The sequence below is a fragment of the Dipodomys merriami genome, unplaced genomic scaffold (genome assembly GCF_024711535.1).
Source record: "Dipodomys merriami isolate MVZ:Mamm:240054 unplaced genomic scaffold, mDipMer1.0.p SCAF_38, whole genome shotgun sequence".
Lineage (NCBI taxonomy): Eukaryota > Metazoa > Chordata > Mammalia > Rodentia > Heteromyidae > Dipodomys > Dipodomys merriami.
In genome coordinates this window covers 7,813,672-7,832,827 of record NW_027205381.1, presented here as the reverse complement: position 1 = coordinate 7,832,827, position 19,156 = coordinate 7,813,672, and the positions used below count along the sequence as shown (strand labels likewise).

Genomic DNA, 19,156 nt, shown 5'->3' with positions numbered 1-19,156 from the left:
GTAAACATTTGAGCAGAAACAACAGAGGCTGATAAAGCAATAGGCCACATATTCTAGGCATTCAAACAAGTAGTAGGAATTTCAATTGCTTAGAAGCATGCACTATCATGTTTCTATTTTCTTTTTGGTTGACCTTGAGATCCCTTTCCATTATTCTTTCTTATATCCCTCCCCCATTCCTTTCAAATAATTTTAATGATTTAATTAATCTATTTTTATGCATTTTGAAGCTTATGCCAAACAGTTCAACTAAAGCTTAACAGCAAAGAAAGTGATTATTATACACATACCCAAATAGAAGATTTCTCAGGGCCATAAATCTTTTAGTTTTCCTGAGATACTGTAATGTAGCCTTCTCACTACTCAGGGGACTAAGGAGGTTAATCAACTAGCACTTGGGGAACTGTTAACACAGATTTTTATTAAAACCAAGGCTGTATGTCTCACTTTCCTATTTGACCAGGATTGATTGATTATTTATTTTTTTATTTTTGGGTCTGGTCATGGGGCCTGAACTCTGGGCCTGGGCACTGTCCCTCAGCTCTTCAGCTCAAAGCTAGCACTCTACCACTTGAGCCACAGCGCCACTTCCAGCTTTTTTCTTTTTGCTTATGTGGTGCTGAGGAATTGAACCCAGGGCCTCATGCATGCAAGGCAAGCGCTCTACCACTGAGCTACCTTCCCAGCCCGGATTATTTATTTATTTAGGTGTGTGTAGTATGGGGAGGGTAGCTGAACTCAGGACCTCTAGATGACAGATAACTTGCCCAGATGGCACTCAACCACTTAATGTCATAGTTCTAGCCCTTCTTTTTGCTGGTTATTTGGAGAGTCTTATGGGCTTTTCTCCCAGGCTGGCTTCCAACCATAATTCTCTGGATCTCAGCCTCCTAAGCAGCTAGGACTAGAAGCTTGAGCCATCAGCACAGGAGTCCTGTGGTTTTTGTTCTGGGGAGAGAGCTGGGACTCTGTTGCTCTCTTCTATTGTGGGAACATACTGACGTGTCATACCAATACATGAATTAATACTGTTTCTGGGGAAACTAACCTTTGACCCGGACGTCACTGTACCTCTGGAAGTGGTGGTAAGCAGCCTTCCAGGGATTCCGATAGTGACGAAGAAGAGTAATGGGAGGTCTTGGACGCACTGGGACGTATCTCACACCTTCTTCATCTATTAAAAAAGGATGAAAAGAAGGCATTTAGGTAGATTATACCTCCCCTCCCCCATCCCCCATTTCTGGGCCTTGAACTGAGGGCCTGGGTGCTGTCCCTTAGCTGCTTTTGCTCAAGGCTAGTGTTCTACCACTTGAGCCACAGCATCGCTTCCCGCCTTTCCTGTTTATATGGTACTGAGGAATTGAACCCAGGGCTTCACACATGCTAGTCAAGCACTCTTCCACTAAGCCATGTTCCCAGCCCGATTACACATTTTTAACACTATTCCAGGTTAGCTCCCAGTAAATGAGCTTCCAATGAGAAGTGTCTATGGAAGAATGCTCTGGGATAGACTTGGTCTGAAGTGGACAAGGCCAGGAGACAATTAGTCTCAGTGGCTATTACCAATATACTCCTTGGGAGGAGACTTGCGCTTCTCCGCCTTCACCAATAGACTCTTGGCAGTGGATTTCTCATCATCAGTGCTGTTCGTCTCCATCATGTCCCCTTCTTCTGTTGAGATCACATGCTGTTGCTTTCGAGGCTTTTTCCTTGGAGAGGCACCAGGTGGTAGGTCACTTGTAGGCATGGACAGGTTGTTTGCCAGCAATGCAAGAGATGGAGACACAGTGTTGGTAGCTAATGGAGGAACTGCTGTCAGAGGAAATGGAGCACATACATCATGAGAACCCAGACATGATAAGAAGCTTCACTTGACTTCCACCACTAGCACCCACTAAGACAGGGTGGATGGTTAACATCTGTACAGTCTTCTATGGACTCCACACTATGCAAGACTCTAATGGATGCTTCTTAATGTCCCAGAGCTTCACCTTGCTTAACTCTAGAATCACCATATGCTGACATGCCACTTTGGTTAAACAATGTATTTCTTAGCTTCCCTCACAAGTGTGTACAGATGAGCTGAAAGTAGCAGAGTTCTGTAGCACTTTTAGTGACTTGCTTTCCTTCTGTGCCCTAGTTTCCAGATGTCGTGTGTGGAGCTCCAGCAGCTACCTTGAATTAAAAGCATGAAGATTAAGCCCTCAGTGTTGTGCAGTGAAAACTGGGCATGGCCTGGATCCTTAAGTGACTTGGAGTCCACATAGCATTCCTGGATAAGTCCCTTGGCTTGCTTCAAGGGAGATAAAAGCCTTCATGTTTAAGTGACTATTTATCTGGCCTTTAAAACACAAATTCCTAGTAAGTAACCTATTCATTCACAATGTTGAAAACTCAATAAGTACAGATTATCACAATTCCTCTAATTCACAGATGAGAAAGTGTGGCACAGTGCACACAAATATGAAGTGGCAGGGCTAGGAGTTGACAGAGACAGGCTCTTCACAACTGCACTGCACTGAAATAAAAAGCTCTCAGGGTTGAACTCTTATTCTGATAACTACTTGCTACATTTGTCTTCTCTACCCAACCTTAGCTACCCACTGCCAATAATTACATCCTAAACTTTGTCATAACTAGTAATTGTAAATTGCTTCAAATCTCAATTTCTAGCATCTAATTCTCTAGGAATTGTTCCTTTTCTTGCATTATTATTTTCACTTAGCAATACACAAGAGGTGCATCTTTTTAGCTCAATACAGCTATAGACAAGACAATGCTGACTAGCCTCACCTGCACTCCTGTCATGTTTGCCACATTCAATTCCCCCCACATGACCTTTCACACCTTCACTTCCTCTTCCTCTACCAGTACCCTTTGAAGATTATCTTGCAATATTTCACTGAAATAGAATCAATCAGAAGTAAATACATTCCCAACATTATATCTCCCACTTGTTCTATGACTGGTCTCCCTTCCTCCATTCCTCTAGCAAAGCCACCCCTTCAGGAACACACTGGATCCACTTCTTCAAATGCTGTCTAGCAATTCTCATTGCTTTTTCTTCTTCTTTTTGCTGGTCATGGGGCTTGAACTCAGGGCACAGGCGCTGTCCCTGAGCTCTTTGCTCAAGGTTAGCATTCTACCACTTTAAGCCACAGCACCACTGGTTTTCTGAGTAGTTTATTGGAGGTAAGAGTTTTCTGCCTGGGCTGGCTTTGAACAGTGATCCTCAGATCTCAACCTCCTGAGTAGCTAGGATTACAGGCATGAGTCACCAGAGCCTGGTTTGCTTTTTCTCTTATATAAAAAATTCTCCCTGGGGCTGGGAAGGTGGCTCAGTGGTAGAGCGCTTGCCTTGCATGCATGGAGCCCTGGGTTCCATTCCTCAGCACCACATAAGCAGAAAAAGCCGGAAGTGGCATTGTGGCTCAAGTGGTAGAGCACTGGCCTTGAGCTGAAGAACTGAGGGACAGTGCACAGGCCCAGAGTTCAGGCCCCATGACTGATAAAACAACAACAACAACAAAAAAACTCCCTTCTGTAGAGGATGTAATTTATATTAATATTCTTCGTCTCATTAATAAAAAGACAAAAATTTGCTGCTTTCTCTTTGTTTCCTGGGTAGCATGAGATTATGTTCTACCATGCCCTTTGCCATGTGGTACTGCTACACTATAGCCCCAAAGCAATGAAGCCAAGCAACCATGAACCTTTGAAACCCATTCCTTTTTTTATGTTGTTGTTTTTTCTTGGGTATTTTGTCACAGTGGTGGTAAAGCTGATTAACATAGGAAATTGGTACTGATAAGTGGGGTAGTTTTTGTGACTGTACCTAATCAGGTTATGCAGAAGTGTTTGTAAGCAAAACTTGATAGTTAAATCTGGTGGGAGCTCAGAAAACCAGAATACTGATAGAAATGCAGAGAGTAAAGGCAGATTCATGAGGCATCAGGTGGAGATGAGGGAAATGGACTAGAGGACACTTGGGTTACAATCTGGCAAAGAACTTGTCTAGGCAATATAAAGCTGAGTGGAAAGATTTGAAAAACTTGTAGTTTGGCTAGAAATGAAGATGAAATGTTGGGGCCAAGAAAGGAATGATTACTAAAGAGATTAGAAGCTAAGCACTTAGCATGAAGAACATCCCAGAAATTGGCCATGTCACAGCCACCACAGGCTCAAGGGTGTAAAGGGTAAACTCTTTGCATGCCTGTTTCAGTCCCAGCCACCTTGGCACTCCAAGGCTAAGGAGCTGTGGACTACCAGGGCCTGGTAACTGCTACCTATGGCAACAAGACACTCAATTATGTGATTACTGTTTTGTAGGCAGGCAGAATGCAAGAGTTCTGGGGTCATGAAAGCTTCCAGATTTCAAAGGAAAGCCTGGGAAGCCAGGCAAAGTGCAGAAGGGATTGACAGGCAGGTCTGAAAGGGTGATGTAGGAAGCTGTGAGTGAAGCTGAAGATGCAGCAGTGACTCTAGAATACTGGGGAAGCAAGGGACATGGAAAATCTGCCAAGGAAAGCTGAAGTGGAAAGATCAGCCTAAAAGAGTGGTCCTTGTAGACTCTTAACTGGAAAAGCCAAAGAGATGGGCCACCTAGGCCCTTTTGGAACCATGTCCTACCACGGTGCGCCTCATGTGACTCTTCTAGAACTAAGATTTCATGTTTCCATGCTGGTTTTAGATAATAATAATAATAATTATTATCATTATTAATTTTTTGTTGGTTGTGGGGCCTGAACTCTGGGCCTAAGTGCTGTCCCTTAACTCTTCAGCTCAAGGCTAGGCTAGCGCCAGTACCACTTAAGCCACAGCGCCACTTCTGGTCTTTTCTGCTTATGTGGTGCTAAGGAATGGAACCCAGGGCCTCATGCATGTGAGGCAAGCACTCTACCATGAAGCCACTTTCCAGACCTTATTATTTTTTAATGTGGTACCAAGGAACTGAACCCAGGGCCTTATGCATGGGAGGTAAGCATTCCTAGCCCCTTAGGATTATGCTTTGATCTCTACCCCTTTATTTCTCCTTCTTGGAATGGGGTGTTTGCAGTGTACCTTTGTCTATTGGAATTATGTAACTAGCTTTTTGATTTTTTTTTTTCCCCCAATGGGCTCAGAGAGCTGCCTTTGAGAGTTGATTTTTTTTTTGTTGTTGTTGGTTGTGGGGCTTGAACTCTGGGCATGGGCACTGTCCCTCAGCTCTTCAGCTCAAGGCAAGTGCTCTACCACTTGAGCCACAGTGCCACTTCCAGTTTACTGGTGGTTAACTGGATATGAGAGTCTCATGGACTTTCCTGCGCAGGCTGGTTTTGAACTGCAATCCTTGGCTGGTTTTGAACTGCAATCCTCAGATCTCAGCCTCCTGAGTATCTATGTTACAGGAGTGAGCCATTGACACCCAGCCTTTTTTTTTTTTTTGGTGGTACTGGAGTTTGAACTCAGCGCAGGGTCACTGTCCCTGAGCCTTTTTTTTGCTCAAGGCTTGTACTCTACCACCTGAGGCACAGCTCCACTTTCTGGCTTTTTTGGTGCTTACTTGGAGATATGACTCACACAGACTTTTTTTTTTTTTTTTTTTTTTTTTGCGTGGGCTGGCTTTGAACCATGATCCCTCAGATCTCATCCTCCTGAGAAGCTAGGATTATAGGTGTGAGCCACCAGCATCTGGCTCCCAAGTCCTTTTTTGGTTTAATTAGTCATTCCAATGGGGTCTAACATTTTTTTTCCCCCAGTAGTACCCTCAGAATGCAGTCCTACTTATACTTCTTTGTGGCTGGGATTGCAGCTGCCATAACCATTCCTAGCTTATGTGTTGATAAAGTTTCACTAACTTTTTAGGCTGGTCTAAAACCAAGATCCTTCAGATTGATTTCTATCTTCCAAGTTGGATTACCATGTGCACCACCATGCCTAGCTCTGTCAGAGGAAACTTTGGACTTGGGCATTGGAGCAATCCTGGACCTGTTGAAACACTGTGCCTCAGTAGCTAGGGCATAGCGTTAGTTACAGGGTTTGAATCGGAAATGTCCCTCCTAAAGGTCATATGATAAAAATGTAGTTGCCAATGTGAAGCACATTTGGGAGGTATTGCCTTTTTGGAAAGAGCACCGTGGCCCTCCCTTTGAAAACTCTATCTTGTGTCTGGCCCCTTCTCTGCTTCCTGGACACCATGAGGTGGACAGCTTTCTTACACCATTCCCTTCTGCCATGATATACTGTCTCATCACCTGCCAAAGTCACAAGACCAAGCAATCAGGACATGAAGCATTTGTTAAAATACTGCTTCCCTGCTGTAACTAACTAACTAGCTGACTATGAACTAGCTAAGCAAACTTAGGGCTGGTGCAGCACAGTGAGTACTGGCGTCTCACATAGGAGAGACTCTGGGTACTGGCCAGTCTCACAAGGAGAGACTCTGGGTTTTGTTTCTGGCAACACACACAAAAAAGCAATTCTGGCCGGGTGCTGGTGGCTCATACCTGTAATCCTAGCTACTCAGGAGGCTGAGATTTGAGGATTGAAGTTTAAAGCCAGCCCAGGCAGGAAAGTCTGTGAGACTCTTATCTCCAATAAACCACCAGAAAACCGGAAGTGGCACTGTGGCTCAAGTGGTAGAGTGCTCGCCTTGAGCTGAAGAGCACAGGGACAGCGTCCAAGCCCAGAGTTCAAGCCCCACAAGCCCCCCACCCCCCCAAGGCAATTCTGAAATGATAAAAACTTCCTCTTAACATCATTTATCTTCAGTCACTTGCCCTTTCTTTCCCCCCATTCCTTTCAAACATACTCCTCAAATTATGTCCTAGTCCTTCAAAGACTGAGGCAGGAAGATTCCAAGTTTGAAGCCAACTTAGGGCACACACATTAAGTCTGAAGCCATTCTGGGCTACATAGTAGGCCTTGTTTCAAACACAACAAAACAAAACAAAAAACAAAAGAAATTTAACTCTGATAATAGGGCTTCCACTAAAGAAAGAAAAAAGTTCTTTGTATATAGTATCTCTATTTCTATCCCAGATTTCTTTTAAATGTTCTCCCAGACATGGTTTATTACATTTCATTATTACATGAAAATGGCTCAAGAGCCTTACACAGCGGTATCCAAAGCATGGCTCAGTCCCCAGCTTCCTTGATTTCTTAATCATGTATGATCTAGTCAATCATACTTTTTCTCAGAAATATTTTAGTTCTTCCCTTACAGACCACTTCATACTTCCAGCCATTTTCTGATCATTCTGGTCTCTTTATTTAGTCTCCTCTACTAAATTACCTTTCTCTACCTCATAATGATGCAGAGCCCTAGGGTTTAGGTTAAATATTGCTTCTGTTTTTATTGATGCTCATTTCTCTAATGACTTCATCAACTCATCCAGGCTCACACCTTTAAATACTACAACAAATACACTGGGACCCCTCCCTACATTTGTATCTGCAGCTTCATCTTTCATTCCAAAACCCAGGATCATGGATCCAACTATCTGATATCTACATGTGGATGCTAATCAGACATCTCAAGTTTACTACACTGAAAGTGAACCTCCAGGAGAGGAAGGGTGAGAAATGCAATCATTATATTCAATGTACATTATGCAAATATTGAACTACGTAACTTGAGGATAGGGACAGGAGGAGGAGAATAGGGGAGCATGAAGGAAACAATGATATTGACCAAGAAGCATTGTACTCATAACCTGACTTATGGAACTGTAACTTCTTTGTACAACTACTTAATAACACACACACACAACCAGACACACACAGACACAGACACACACACACACCAGACCTTCAACTCACACATTCTCTCTCTCTCTCTCTCTCAAAATATGGTCCTGTGATCCCTATCTCAGATGATGGCAGCCCCGTGGCTTCCTGGTACTAAGGCCAAGTACCACATACTCTTCCCTGATAATCAGCAACCTATCTTTGGTGTAACTCAGTTTGCCTAACATATTCAAGGTCCTGGGTCTGATTCCTAGCACTGAAAACAAAAAATAATGAACAAAACCTCCAGAATCCAGCTACCTCAATACTACTACTACTACTACTACTACTACTACTACTACTACTACTACTACTTCAGTTATGACTTCACTTTTTCCCTGAAATAAAGTTGTCAGCCTCTATGCATGTCTTCCTGGCTCTGTTCTTGCTCCAATAGCCTTTTCTCTACAGAGCCCCCCATAATGTGCTCTTCAAAACCAAGGGAGCCCTGGGCATTCCTGTCAGCTTCCCCTCAAACCTGGCAGCTTCCAAGTTTTTTTTTTGTTTGCTTGTTTTTGTCGGTCGTGGGGCTTGATGCTCAGCTCAAGGCTAGCGCTCTACCACTTCAGCCACAGGGCCACTTCTGGTTTTCTAGTTGTTTATTGGAGATAAGAGTCTCACAGACTTTCCTGCCAGGCTGGCTTTGACCTGTGATTCTCAGATCTCAGCCTCCTGAGTAGCTAGGATTACAGGCTTGAGCCACCGGTGCCCATCAGCTTCAAAGTTCTTACATAGGCCCAAGGCCTTGCTTGGCCAGGTACTTCGTTCTCTGACCTGTTTGCCATCATCACTCCAATACTTGAGTTGGCTGCAGCTACTTCCATTTCTTTGCTAATCTGGCACACATCAGGCAGATAGATGACTGTCTCCAGGCATTTGCACTGAACTGCTTTCTAGGCCTGGAAGCTGTTTTACCAGGTGTGGCCAGGACCAACACTTCACTGAAGTCATGTCTCTACTCAAAGTCAGTTCTACAGCGAGCCATTCTCTTAAAACCTCACTAAAGTTGCAGCCCTGTGTTAGTCTTTTTCAATCACTGTGACAACAGACCTAAGGAAAGCAACGATGAAAGAAGCAAGCTTCGGGCTGAGAAGGTGGCTCAGTGGTAAGAGTGCTTGTCTTGCATGCATGAGGCCCTGGGTTTGATTCCTCAGCACCACATAAGCAGAAAAAAAAAAAGCCAGAAGTGGTGCTATGGCTCAAGTGGTAGTGTGCTAGCTTTGAGCTGAAGAGCTGAGGGACAGCGCCCAGGGCCAGAGTTCAGGCCCCACGACCGGACCCCCCCCCCCCCCAAAAGAAGCAAGCTTCATTTTGGCTCATAGTGTAGAAGTTTCTTTCAGTCCATGCTGACTGGGTTCTACTGTGTTGGAGAAAGCATAAACAGACAGAAACAGGGTGGGGCAGAGGTCTCAGATCTTAATGGCCATGAAGCTGAGAGACTGACTAATGGAAAAAGACCTCATTTTGAACGTGGGTGACACTATCCCCCAGGCTAGGGCCCACAGAGAGCAAAAGGAGAAAAGCAGAACGCTGGAATAAAAATGGGAAAGGCAGAGGCTCTAACACAGGCATGTTTCTCTCCTTCCTAGTCACCATGATGTGAGTTGCTCTGTTCCACTATGCCCTGCCCATCAGGATGGTGGAAATCTCTGAAATGGTGAGCCAAAATAAATTCCCTCTTTCAACCGTTTCTTGGTCATTATTTTGTCATAGCAATTAAAAGTTGACTACTATCAATCATAAACCTCAACATTCCATTTTGTCTCTGCTCTATTCACTACACACAGAGCACTTGTCACGTACACACATACATACATAAAGAAACCATGTGTCTGTAAGTCATTTTGTCTCCCGGATTAGAACAGAAGCAAGTGAGAGGATGGAGAGGTACTTGTTTTATGTAAGGCTGTACTGTTGGTGTGAGAGTAATTCTTCCTGTAGAGCCTTACAGGTTGAGGCAGGATTACCATCAGCTTTCTGGCACAGGCAGGTAAGGAGAACTATGTAAACGAGAGAGCAGACAAACAGCAAAACTGAGAGCATTTCATTCCCCCTCTGGGATCATGGGAGGATATTTTCATGGCTTAAATAATGCAAAAGTGACACCCCTTGGTGCAGTTAATACACACTTAAAAAAATACCAGGGAAGTGGGAGTGAGGATACTAGCCGGAGTGGGAAGGGCTAATGGAGAGAGTAAATGAGGATGAATATGGTCAGAGGGGTTATTTACATGTATGAAAGAAAAATGAAATCTGCTGAAGTTGTTTTGACAAGGGGGAAAGAGAGTGGGACAGCCAGGACAAGGGACAGAGGAGGCGAAGTTGACTGGGATACATTGTGTACATGTGTGGAAACGTCCCAATGGAACTGCTCTTGTACAACTAATGTATTCTAACAAAAAGAAAGTAAACAACAGGTTTAAAAAACTACAGACATAGAACCATACCTCTTACTGAACAAAAAACATGGGAAAGAGGCCTCTACACTGAAAGGGTACATAGTATTGGGTAACTGAAGCACAAAATAACTTGATTTTCACAGTGGATTTGCCTTTTTGAACACTGTATTACTGTTGTACTCAGAAAACAACCATGATATATAATTTTAAAAACAATAGTAAGACGCTTAACTAAATCTCCCCCCACCCAAAAAAAAAAACAAAAAAAAAAAGCAAGCCTCCAAATTGATTTGACTTTCAAAACTAGAAAAGGCTGGAGTTAAGAGAAAGAAGGAAAGGAATAATAATTTTTAAGATTTTACTAATCACATGTATATTTATCAATACTTTCAAAACTACAAATCTTATCACATAAAACAATATTTGACGGTGAAAATATTAATTTCAGTACTTAGTTATGACTATATATTAATCTGTTTCAGGAGAGCGTCTTCCTTCTTCCTCTTCTTCCAAGAAAGGGTCTTACTCTACAGACTGAAGTTGACCCTGAAGTTGAAATCAATCTGCTTGGTTGTCCAACTGCTAGAATTACAGGCAGGAACCGCAACACCTTGCTTGATTTTTTTGTTGTTGTTCGTTTTTTTTTTTTTTTTTTTTTAGTGAATGTAAGATTAACTATATTGAATCCCCATGCTGCTGATCACGTGTATGGTATATAACATATGAACACCGTTATATATTACAGACTGTGATAGACAATTTGCTCCAGGAAAGTTAGAATGAACGTGTGACTTTAAATGAGCATCATTATTCCACAATACTGTGAATTTCCGGAAATTAAGTAATCACTTAATCACAATCAAAAAAAAAAAAAAAAAGAACCTTGGGGAAGGGAGGGAGGGAGGGGATGGTAGGGAGAAAACAATGGAGGGGGCAACAATGTTCAAGAGGAAGTGTACTCATTACCCCACTCATGTAACTGTAACCCTCTGTATAGAATCTTTACAATAAAAAAATTAAAAAAAAAAAAAAAAAAAAAGTAGACCAATGCATTTTATGTAACAGTATTAAAAATTCACAGTTGAAGTTTCACATTCTGCATTATAGCTAACCTTTAAGAAACTATGATTTTTTTTTATACTTGGTATTATTGTAAAGGAAACAATGATTATCTGAAAATAAAATTTCCTTTTTTATTACATTGCTGTGTTTTCTTCACATATGTAAAACAGAACAACCTGTCTTAACAGACTAAATACAGAGACACATGTGAAAAACTTTTCTATTAAACCTGACATTAAAGTGATTTGAAGCTCTTAAAAAAAAAAAAAAAAAAAAGATTAACTATATTGAAGAATGTGCCTACGAAATCTCTCCCATGAATTTAATTTGAAATAAAAATCATAAGACGGCAGCAAAGGAAGTTTCATGATTAATAAAATGGATAAAATGCAACATTTAAAATGAGCATCAGAAAGTTGGGGCTTTCTGACTGATGGCTACACAAGTTTGAACTCTATATAGGAAACTGGAAAAATGGGAAAGCAGCAACAAACAGGGAGGATGTTTTGTGAGTCAACTTACCAGAAACTGGCCTCATGATGTCCACTGGTTCTATCTCTTCCTTCACTTTGATTTCAGGAATGGGAGGACCCAGAACGGACGAGAGAGGGCCACCCACAGTGGCTGGTGGTGGTGGTGCAGCTGCAATGGTAGTGATGGGTGGAGTGATGGGGACGGCTCCAGGAATGGTTGAGAGGGCGACAGCTGGCTGGGACGGGGGACTGGCTGCAGCAATCATGGCTGGAATGGTCGGTGGAGGTTGCTGGGCAGTGGGAGGGACTGCAATGGTGGGCTGGTCATTATTCTGATTGGATACGGTCTCCATGGACACAGTGACCGGTGTGGCCATGGACATGTGGATTTCGGATTTAGGTTTGGCACTGAAAGAAAAGCACATGTACCAGATAAGAGGACACTGCAACATTTCAGAGGAGGGATATTTTTTTAAACCATTCAACTGAAACTTCATTTTTTTTTTTTTGTGTCCGGTCGTGGGGCCTGAACTCTGGGCCTGGGTGCTGTCCCTCAGCTCTTGAGCTCAAGGCTAGCGCTCTACCACTTGAGCCACAACACTACTTCCGGCTTTTTTCTTTTTGCTTATGTGGCGCTGAGGAATCGAACCCAGGGCCTCAGGCATGCAAGGCAAGTAAGTACTCTACCACTGAGCCACCTTCCCAGACCTAGATGTTCAACTTTTAAGGTAACTTCGAAAGGGAATTCAAATATTATTTACTTTTGGTGCTGGAGATTCAATCAGGACCTTGATCAGGCAAAGTATGAGCTCTACCCTCAACTACACATTCTAGTTCAGGATTCAGCTTTTGAAAATACTCTATGTATTCCTCATACTGTCACCAACTTTTTCTTTTTGCTGGTCCTGTGGCTTGAATTCAGGGCCTGGGCACTGTCCCAGAGCCTTTGTGCTAAGGGGTGGTGTTCTACCACTTGAGCCACAGCGCCACTTCCCACTCTTTTGAGTCACTTATTGGAGATAAGAGTCTCATGGGGACTTTTCTGCCCAAGCTGGCTCTGAACTGTGATCCTCAGATCTCAGCCTCCTGAGCAGCTAGGATTACAGCATGAGCCACCAGCTAGTCCTGGGACTTGAACTCAGGACCTGGGCACTGTCCCTGAGCTTCTTTTACTCAAGGCTAGCACTCTACCACTTGAGCCACAGCGCCACTTCTGGTTTTTTTCTGTTTATGTGGTACTGAGGAATCAAACCCAGGGCTTTATGCATGCTAGGCAAGCATTCTACACTAAACTATATTCCCAGCCCTCAGCAACTTTTTTTTAAATTGAGGACATCTATTTTGGAGTTTACATTCTTCAACCCTAGGTTGTATCTATTTTTTTTAATTTATTGTTATTTTAGAGGTGATATATAGCGGGATTACATTTACTTAATCAGGTAATAAGTACATTTCCTTTCACACAGTGTCATCTGTTCCCTCATTCTCTCCCATCTCCACCCATGAGCTGAATACCTCGCTTTCATCAATGTCTAGTATACTCTACTGTTGTACTTTTTCACCCTTTTTCCTTGGATTCTGTGGGCCCCCCTGGCCTTACAGATGTGGATATGAGTATACCCTATATAAGGTAAATAAAACAGCCATCAGAAAAAGAAAAAACAAATTAAGAAAAAATACCTTTTTTTATCTTTGGAGTTCATTTCAGTATGTGTATTATTTTATATACATATGAAGAGGCGCTTGGGTATTGCACCTCTGTGATTCTCTCTTAAGACTATGCTCTTTTGTTCTCATTGTTTGAGAATCTAGAATCCTGTGTAATTTTTCATATCACTGTGCATTTTAGATCTAACTTCTGCATATCAGGGAGAATATGTGCTGTCTGTCTCTCTGGTCTTGGCTTACCTCACTTAACATGATTTGTTCTAGTTTCATCCATTTCCTTGCAATGGCATTATTTTATTCTTTATAATGGCTGTGGAAAATTCCATTGTGCATAGTATCACATTTTTTTTTTTGATCCACGCCTCTATTGTGGGGCATCTTGGCTATTTCCATATCTTAGCTATTGCCTCACCAACTTTTTATAAGCAGTGATTCAATTAACTCAAGGTAACAAAAAATATTTGTTAGTTGAGTTGTAGTTCAAGTGGTAGAATGTAAGCGTTGAGCTAAAAAGACAAGGAAGAGTTTGAGGCTCTGAGTTCAAGCCACAGTAAAGGAATAAACAAAAACAAAACAACAACAAAGAACATTTGTTGTGACTCAAAGTAATGACACACACAAACCACCGACATTTTTTTTTGTTCATTTTTTTGTTTTGGTCAGTCGTGAGGCTAGAACTCTAGGCCTGGGTGCTGTCCCTCAGCTCTTTAGCTCAAGGCTAACATTCTACCACTTGAGCCACAGTGCTACTGGCTTTTTCTGCTTATGTGGTGCTGAGGAATTGAACCTAGGGCCTCATGCATGCAAGGCAAGCACTCTACCACTGAGCCACCTTCCCAGCCAACCATTTTTTTTTTTGTTGGTTGTGGGGCTTGAACTCTGGGCCTGTGAACTGTCCCTCAGCTCTTCAGCCCAAGGCTAGTGCTCTAGTGCTTGAGCCACAGTGCCACTCCTGTTTTCTTCTGTTTATGTGGTGCTGAGGAATTGAACCCAGAGCCATGCAAGGCAAGCACTCTACCACTGAGCCACCTTTCCAGCCCCAGCTAACTTTTATGTACTCTAGGTACTATTTTCCGTAGAACTCAATTGCACATTGCCTTTAGTTTCTTGTTTGTTTGTTTGTTTGTTTATTTTGGGGTCTGGTCATGGGGCCTAAACTCTGGGCCTGGATACTGTCCCTCAGCTCTTCAGCTCAAGGCTAGCGCTCTACCACTTGAGCCACATTGCCACTTCCGGCTTTTTTCTTTTGCTTATGTGGTGCTGAGGAATCGAACCCAGGCCCTCATGCATGCAAGGCAAGCGCTCTACCACTGAGCCACCTTCCCAGCCCCCTCTTATTTTTTTTTCCCCAGTAAATATAATCTCTTTTTTCACTGAGAAGATTCTCTCCCACACAGATAGATACCCTTTATTGTGGGGGGAGGGGGAGTCAGTCATGGGGCTTGAATTCTGGGCCTGGGCGCTGTCCCTCAGCTCTTCAGCTCAAGGATAGCGTTCTACCACTTCAGCCACAGCAACACTTTCAGTTTTCTGGTGATTTATTGGAGATAAGAGTCTGATGGACTTTCCTGCCAAGGATGGCTTTGAACAGTGATCTTCAGATTTTGCCTCCTGAGTAGCTAGGATTACAGGCGTGAGCTACCAGCACCCGGCTTCCAGGCTGACTTTAAATGGTGATCCTCAGATCTCAGCCTCTTGAGTAACAGTGCCTTTGGGACTCTATCAGACTTTCTTTTTTGTGTGTGTGTGTGTGTTGGTCGTGGGGCTTGAACTCTGGACTTGGGCGCTGTCCCTGTGCTCTTCAGCTCAAGGTGAGCACTCTACTGCTTGAGCCACAGCACCACTTCCAGTTTTCTAGTGGTTTATTGGAGATAAGAGTCTCACAAACTTTCCTGCCTGGGCTGATTTTGAACCATGATCCTCAAATCTCAGCCTCCTGGGTAGCTAGGATTACAGGCGTGAGCCACCAGCAACCGGCTTCTTTTTTTTTTTTTTTGCTAGTTCTGGGGCTTGAACTCAGGGCCTGGGCACTGTCCCTGAGCTTCTTTTTTGCTCAAGGCTAGTATTCTATCACTTGAGCCACAGGGCCAATTCCACTTATTCTGTTTATGTGGTACTGAGGAATTGAACCCAGAGCTTTATGAGTGCTAAGCAAGCACTCTATCACTAAGCCACCTTCCTAGCCCAAGGGTCATTTTTTGACGTATGACTTTTATGTATGAATTTGGGCATGGGATGAGTGATATTTGATCTTACTTCTATTGTTAATAGGTTTAATATCGATGTTGTTCCGAAAAAGAACCAAACTAGATCACAGTTCAGCTCAGTGGTCGAATGTAGGTGCTTGTGGAACACATAAAAGACACAGGCTTGATCTTGAGAAAAAAAAGGGGAAAGGAGGCTGGGTATGTAAGAATGCTTTACTAGTTTGTGCAAATGTGAGGTCTTGGGCTCAATCCCCAAAACCATGAAAAAAACCAAACATACAAAATGTCAAAACATTTCACTCCTACGACTTAACTCTCTAACAGTTCTCCATCTCATCCACAATAAAACCCAAAGGCAGCTGCGCACTGGTGGCTCATGCCTGTAATCCTAGCTTCTCAGAAGGCTGAGATCTGAGAATTGCCATTCAAAACCAGCCCCCATCCAAAGCCAGCCCAGACAGAAAAGTCTATGAGACTGTTATCTCCAATAAATTACTCAGAAAACCGAAAGTGGTGCTGTGGCTCAAGCGGTAGAGCGCTCACCTTTGAGCTAAAGAACTAAGGGACAACGCCCAGGCCCAGGGTTCAAACCCCATGACTGACAAAAGAGAAGAGAAAAAAGCTTCACAATGGCTCACAAAGCCCTACACAACCTGGCTTTCAATTATACCTATAAGCCATCTTGTACCACTCTCCCTTGCTCTTGGCTGGTCTTCCTCTGTGCTCCTTCTATATTCCTAATAAATAGGCAGTCCTTACTTTTCACATAATCCCCATGTGATTTCACATACGTATGTTTAACTACATTACAACACTGCCCAAAATTTAAGTAAGTAGTGTACTGAACTACAACTGCACAAAGCATACACATTGATAATTCTATAGTTCTCAAGTCACTATGAAATGAACAGATGAGAGTCACGATCAGTGATTTTTCATATCACCACCACGAAGGCTGCAAAGTATATAGCTTGGCTATATTGGTTTCCCAAAGATATATCTAAGTGACAAACATGGAAGACTGAAGAACAGAACTGTCCGAAAGATGAAAATAAAAAACAAATCATCACCACTATCAATCTAAATAAAATACTGGAAGTGTAATTAGATTTTAAAATGCCTCAGAAAAGCTTGAGTGCCAGTGGCTTATACTTATAATCCTAGCTACTCAGAGGCTGGGATCTGAGGACCATGGTTTGAAGCATGTTGTTCAAAGCCACCCAGGCAGAAAAGTCTGAGACTGATCTCCAATTAAGCACCAAAAAAAGCTGGAAGTGGAACTGTGGCTCAAGTGGTAGAGTGCTAGCCTTAAGCATAAAAGCTGAGAGGCAGCATCCAGGCCCTGAGTTCAAGTTCTAGGATGGGCACAATGGGCACAATGCTCCCAGCTAAGTTAAGAAAAGACAAGATCTAGACTTCTGGCAAAGTATGGAATGAAACATAAAGAAAGTCCAATGAATAAAAAAGGCTGAGTCAATTTAATGCTACCATTTTAAATTGCATTAAGAACAAAAAAAATCATTTATGGAAGAAATGGATAGTTTAGTGCTATTTTGGATTAAAGAGAGTAATAAAAATAATTATAATCATCCAACATCAAAGTGTTGAAGTTAACTGAAACACTGAAAGAAAATGGTAGTTACAAGGAAAAGAATGAACACTCCTTTTTCCCCTTGTGCTAGCCTTGAACTTTTTGCTCAAGGCTAGCGCACTTTATCATTTGAGCTGCACTTCCATGTCCAGGTGTGTGTGTGTGTATGTGTATTTGTGGTTAATTAGAAATCAGAGTCTCCTGGGCTTTCCTGCCTAGTCAGATCCTGAGAAATCAGTCTCATAGGCTTTCCTGCCTAGTCAGATTCTCAGATCTCAACCTCCTGAGCAGCTAGAATTTACAGGTGTGAGTCGCTGACACCTGGTTAAGAAAAACTTGCTCAGGAAGCTGCAATTTAAGGATAGTAGGTTCAAAGCTAACCTGGGGCAGGACCATGGTATGACTCTCATCTCCAATTAACCACCAAAATGCCAAAAGTGGACCTGTGGCTCAAGTGGTAGAGTGCTATCCTTGAGCAAAAAAGCTCAGGGACAGCTTCCAGGCTCTGAGTTCAAACACACACACACACACACACACACACACACACACACACACACACACACACACACACACACACACACACACACACACACACACACACACACACACACACACACACACACACACACACACACACACACACACACACACACACACACACACACACACACACACACACACACACACACACACACACACACACACACACACACAGAGCTTTCAGGCTCTGAGTTCAAGTTCTAAGACACACACACACACTGGACATGAGGAAATGATGTGAAACTAGCCATAGTTAAAAGATTCTTCTATGCCCAGTGATGTGTAACTGAAAGTGACAGTGGTAACAACATTTGTATGCTCACCCTGCAGGCCTGGGAGAGCCTGATGTGCTCCGCATGGCACTCTCTACTCGAGGACTAGCCACTTCAGGAGGCTGAGGAGGAATGAGAGTTTTCCGAACTGCCATTCTGAAAGAGACAAGAGACAAACTCAGAATACAGCAGCCAGCGAGCCATAAAAGATACTAAATATAATAAACACATTGCCAGGCATACTCACAGCAAATAAATGTACTACACTGATTAGATACTATTTAAGTGGGTTTTTAAAAAAAAACATTTTTAAAGGATAAGCTTTCACTGTGTAGCTAGGGTGGCCTAGCACTCTTGATCTTCCTACCTCAGTCTCCCAAATGCTGGGGTTACAGAAGGCACCACCATGTTTGGCTTAAATTGTTTTCAACAAAATGTACCACGTCCTTTCTCCACCCGTACTCAATTCCCCCTTCCCCACCCCTACTCAATTCCCGTCATCTTTCTCTAGGAAGCAACCACAGTGACTCAGCTGCTTCTTTTAGCATTCTGTATCTGCTTTCTGTTATTAAGATCAACACCTGTATTAAATATGTCAATATATATTGATTCAGATCTAAATTGGTGGGAATTAGGCAAAACAACAACAACAAACAAACAACAAAACCCCAAATCCTAGCTATTCAGGAGGCTGAGATCAGAGGATCAAAGTTTGAAGCCAACCCAGGCAGGAAAGTTCATGTGACTCATCTCCAAATAACCACCAGAAAACTGGAAGTGGTGCTGTGGCTCAAAGTGGTAGAGCACTAGGCCTTGAGTGAAAAAGCTCAGGGGCAGTGCCCAGGCCTTGAGTTTAAATTCCATACTGACAAAACAAACAAATGAAAAAATACCCCTGGATTGTCCAGTAGAGGCCACAATAAGGTTCTGAGTAGGAATATATCTCTAGATTAAGCAATGTGGATATCACCAGTGATCTCTTTCTTCTGATGGTACTAGGGTCCTAGGCTAGTGGCTCTACCATTTGAGTCACATTTCAAGATGGTTTTAAACATTTTTAAAAATCATTATTATAAAGGTGATAGACAGAGGGGTTGAAGTTACATAAGTCAGGTAAAAAGTACATTTCTTTTTGGCCAATATCACTCCTTACCTTGCTTTCTTCCAGTTTTTCCCT

At 42.7% G+C, this 19,156-nt stretch overlaps 1 protein-coding gene across 3 annotated transcripts in view; it reads right to left on the bottom strand.

The window, feature by feature from the left end:
* Sap130 (Sin3A associated protein 130) overlaps nt 1–19,156 on the bottom strand; it is a 93,668-nt gene that overhangs the window by 10,300 nt on the left and 64,212 nt on the right. For all 3 annotated transcript variants that reach the window (XM_069989478.1, XM_069989480.1, XM_069989479.1), the window contains exons 15-18: nt 18,031–18,135; nt 11,751–12,109; nt 1,564–1,812; nt 1,049–1,174 (exon numbers count right to left, since the gene is read on the bottom strand). In XM_069989478.1, coding sequence (XP_069845579.1) covers nt 1,049–1,174; nt 1,564–1,812; nt 11,751–12,109; nt 18,031–18,135 — 839 coding nt within the window. The remainder of the gene's footprint in view (nt 1–1,048; nt 1,175–1,563; nt 1,813–11,750; nt 12,110–18,030; nt 18,136–19,156) is intronic.